This window comes from Eimeria mitis, genomic scaffold (assembly GCF_000499745.2).
Source record: "Eimeria mitis Houghton genomic scaffold, Emh_scaff6857, whole genome shotgun sequence".
Taxonomy (NCBI): domain Eukaryota; phylum Apicomplexa; class Conoidasida; order Eucoccidiorida; family Eimeriidae; genus Eimeria; species Eimeria mitis.
In genome coordinates, this window is record NW_013574964.1 from 1 (window position 1) to 1,207 (window position 1,207).

A 1,207-nucleotide genomic window follows, 5' to 3' on the forward strand; every position below is an offset into this window, starting at 1 on the left:
TCATTGACCACTCGTACCTGATTTCTCCAAGCTCCCCTAGCATTCTGGGTTTGCGCCTTCGTTCATTTCTGAATTTGTAAGCTCCAATAGGCTTGGAGACCTCCGCTTTGATGCCTCTTGTGACATCTGATACGGCTTGCCCGACTTTATCGAGGGGTTTAACTAGCGATCCAACGATGCCTTTGCCGATACCTTTGAAGAACCCACCTACACCTTCTCGCTGTGCACCCTCAATGGGTTTGGTTACGATATTCGTCAGAGACCAGACGCCCTCTCCGATGTTTTTTCCCGCAGAGAGGAAGCCGTCTCGCATGCTCGCTGTGTTCCGCACGCGTTCTCGTTGCCGTCTGTTGATGTACTCCGAGTCAAAAGTGAATGTTGAAAGCAAGCTCCCCAGGCCAGCACTTACGCTGTCCACTGCATTTGCCGCCAGGCCAATGGTGTTCTTCCCCAGCTCGAAAGGCATTCGCGGCAGATTCAACAGCGAACTCTGGCCCAAAGACGAGAAAACTGAATTCAACAAATGATACGTATAACGCTCTTGCAGAGACGCCACAAACGTCTTCGCCGTTCCCCGCAAATTCCTAAACTCCTCGCGCTGGAAATTCAGTTTCGCCCCCTGAAAAAANACGTCTTCGCCGTTCCCCGCAAATTCCTAAACTCCTCGCGCTGGAAATTCAGTTTCGCCCCCTGAAAAAAAGGCAGACTCACCCATTACGCTGGAATGCACCAAACTGGTGCCTCCGACTCGTACGCATTTGAGATCGAGGGAGTAATCCTCACAAAGGAAAAACTCAAATCACGGGCAGTATGTTGGTCAGATACAATAGTTCCAGGCTAACTCAGTAAATATAAATTATAATTCCACATGAATTAGATAAACGTATGTTAGAATGTACCTAGCGCTCTCGCTAGGGTAGCGATGCAGTGCTTACCATGAGTTCCAAGCGCCCTGAAGCCATTAGGATACGCAGCCCCACTTTGAGGAGGTCCGAGAGCATATGCATTTTATCCAAGACGAAGGAGCACCAGCAGTAGACATCAAATTTGTCGATCAGCATGGACTCTAAGGATAACACAGTGGGCAAGGGGGGCCTCGTGTACGTTTGGTGAATAGGCGATTCAATCCACACCTCCAGTTCCTCTGCTGAAACCGTGCGACGGGATGCGGCGCTCATCAGCCCCAACGACGTCATACACGCCCACA

At 50.3% G+C, this 1,207-nt stretch overlaps 1 protein-coding gene across 1 annotated transcript; it reads right to left on the reverse strand.

Moving 5' to 3' along the window:
* Window positions 1-606: 606 nt before the first annotated feature.
* EMH_0089390 (uncharacterized protein) lies at window positions 607-1,178 on the reverse strand (the record flags this gene model as incomplete). The annotated part of the gene is given in 3 exon segments (XM_013501417.1): window positions 607-626; window positions 630-690; window positions 936-1,178. Coding segments are annotated over 3 exon segments (324 nt in total).
* Between the last annotated feature and the right edge of the window lie 29 nt (window positions 1,179-1,207).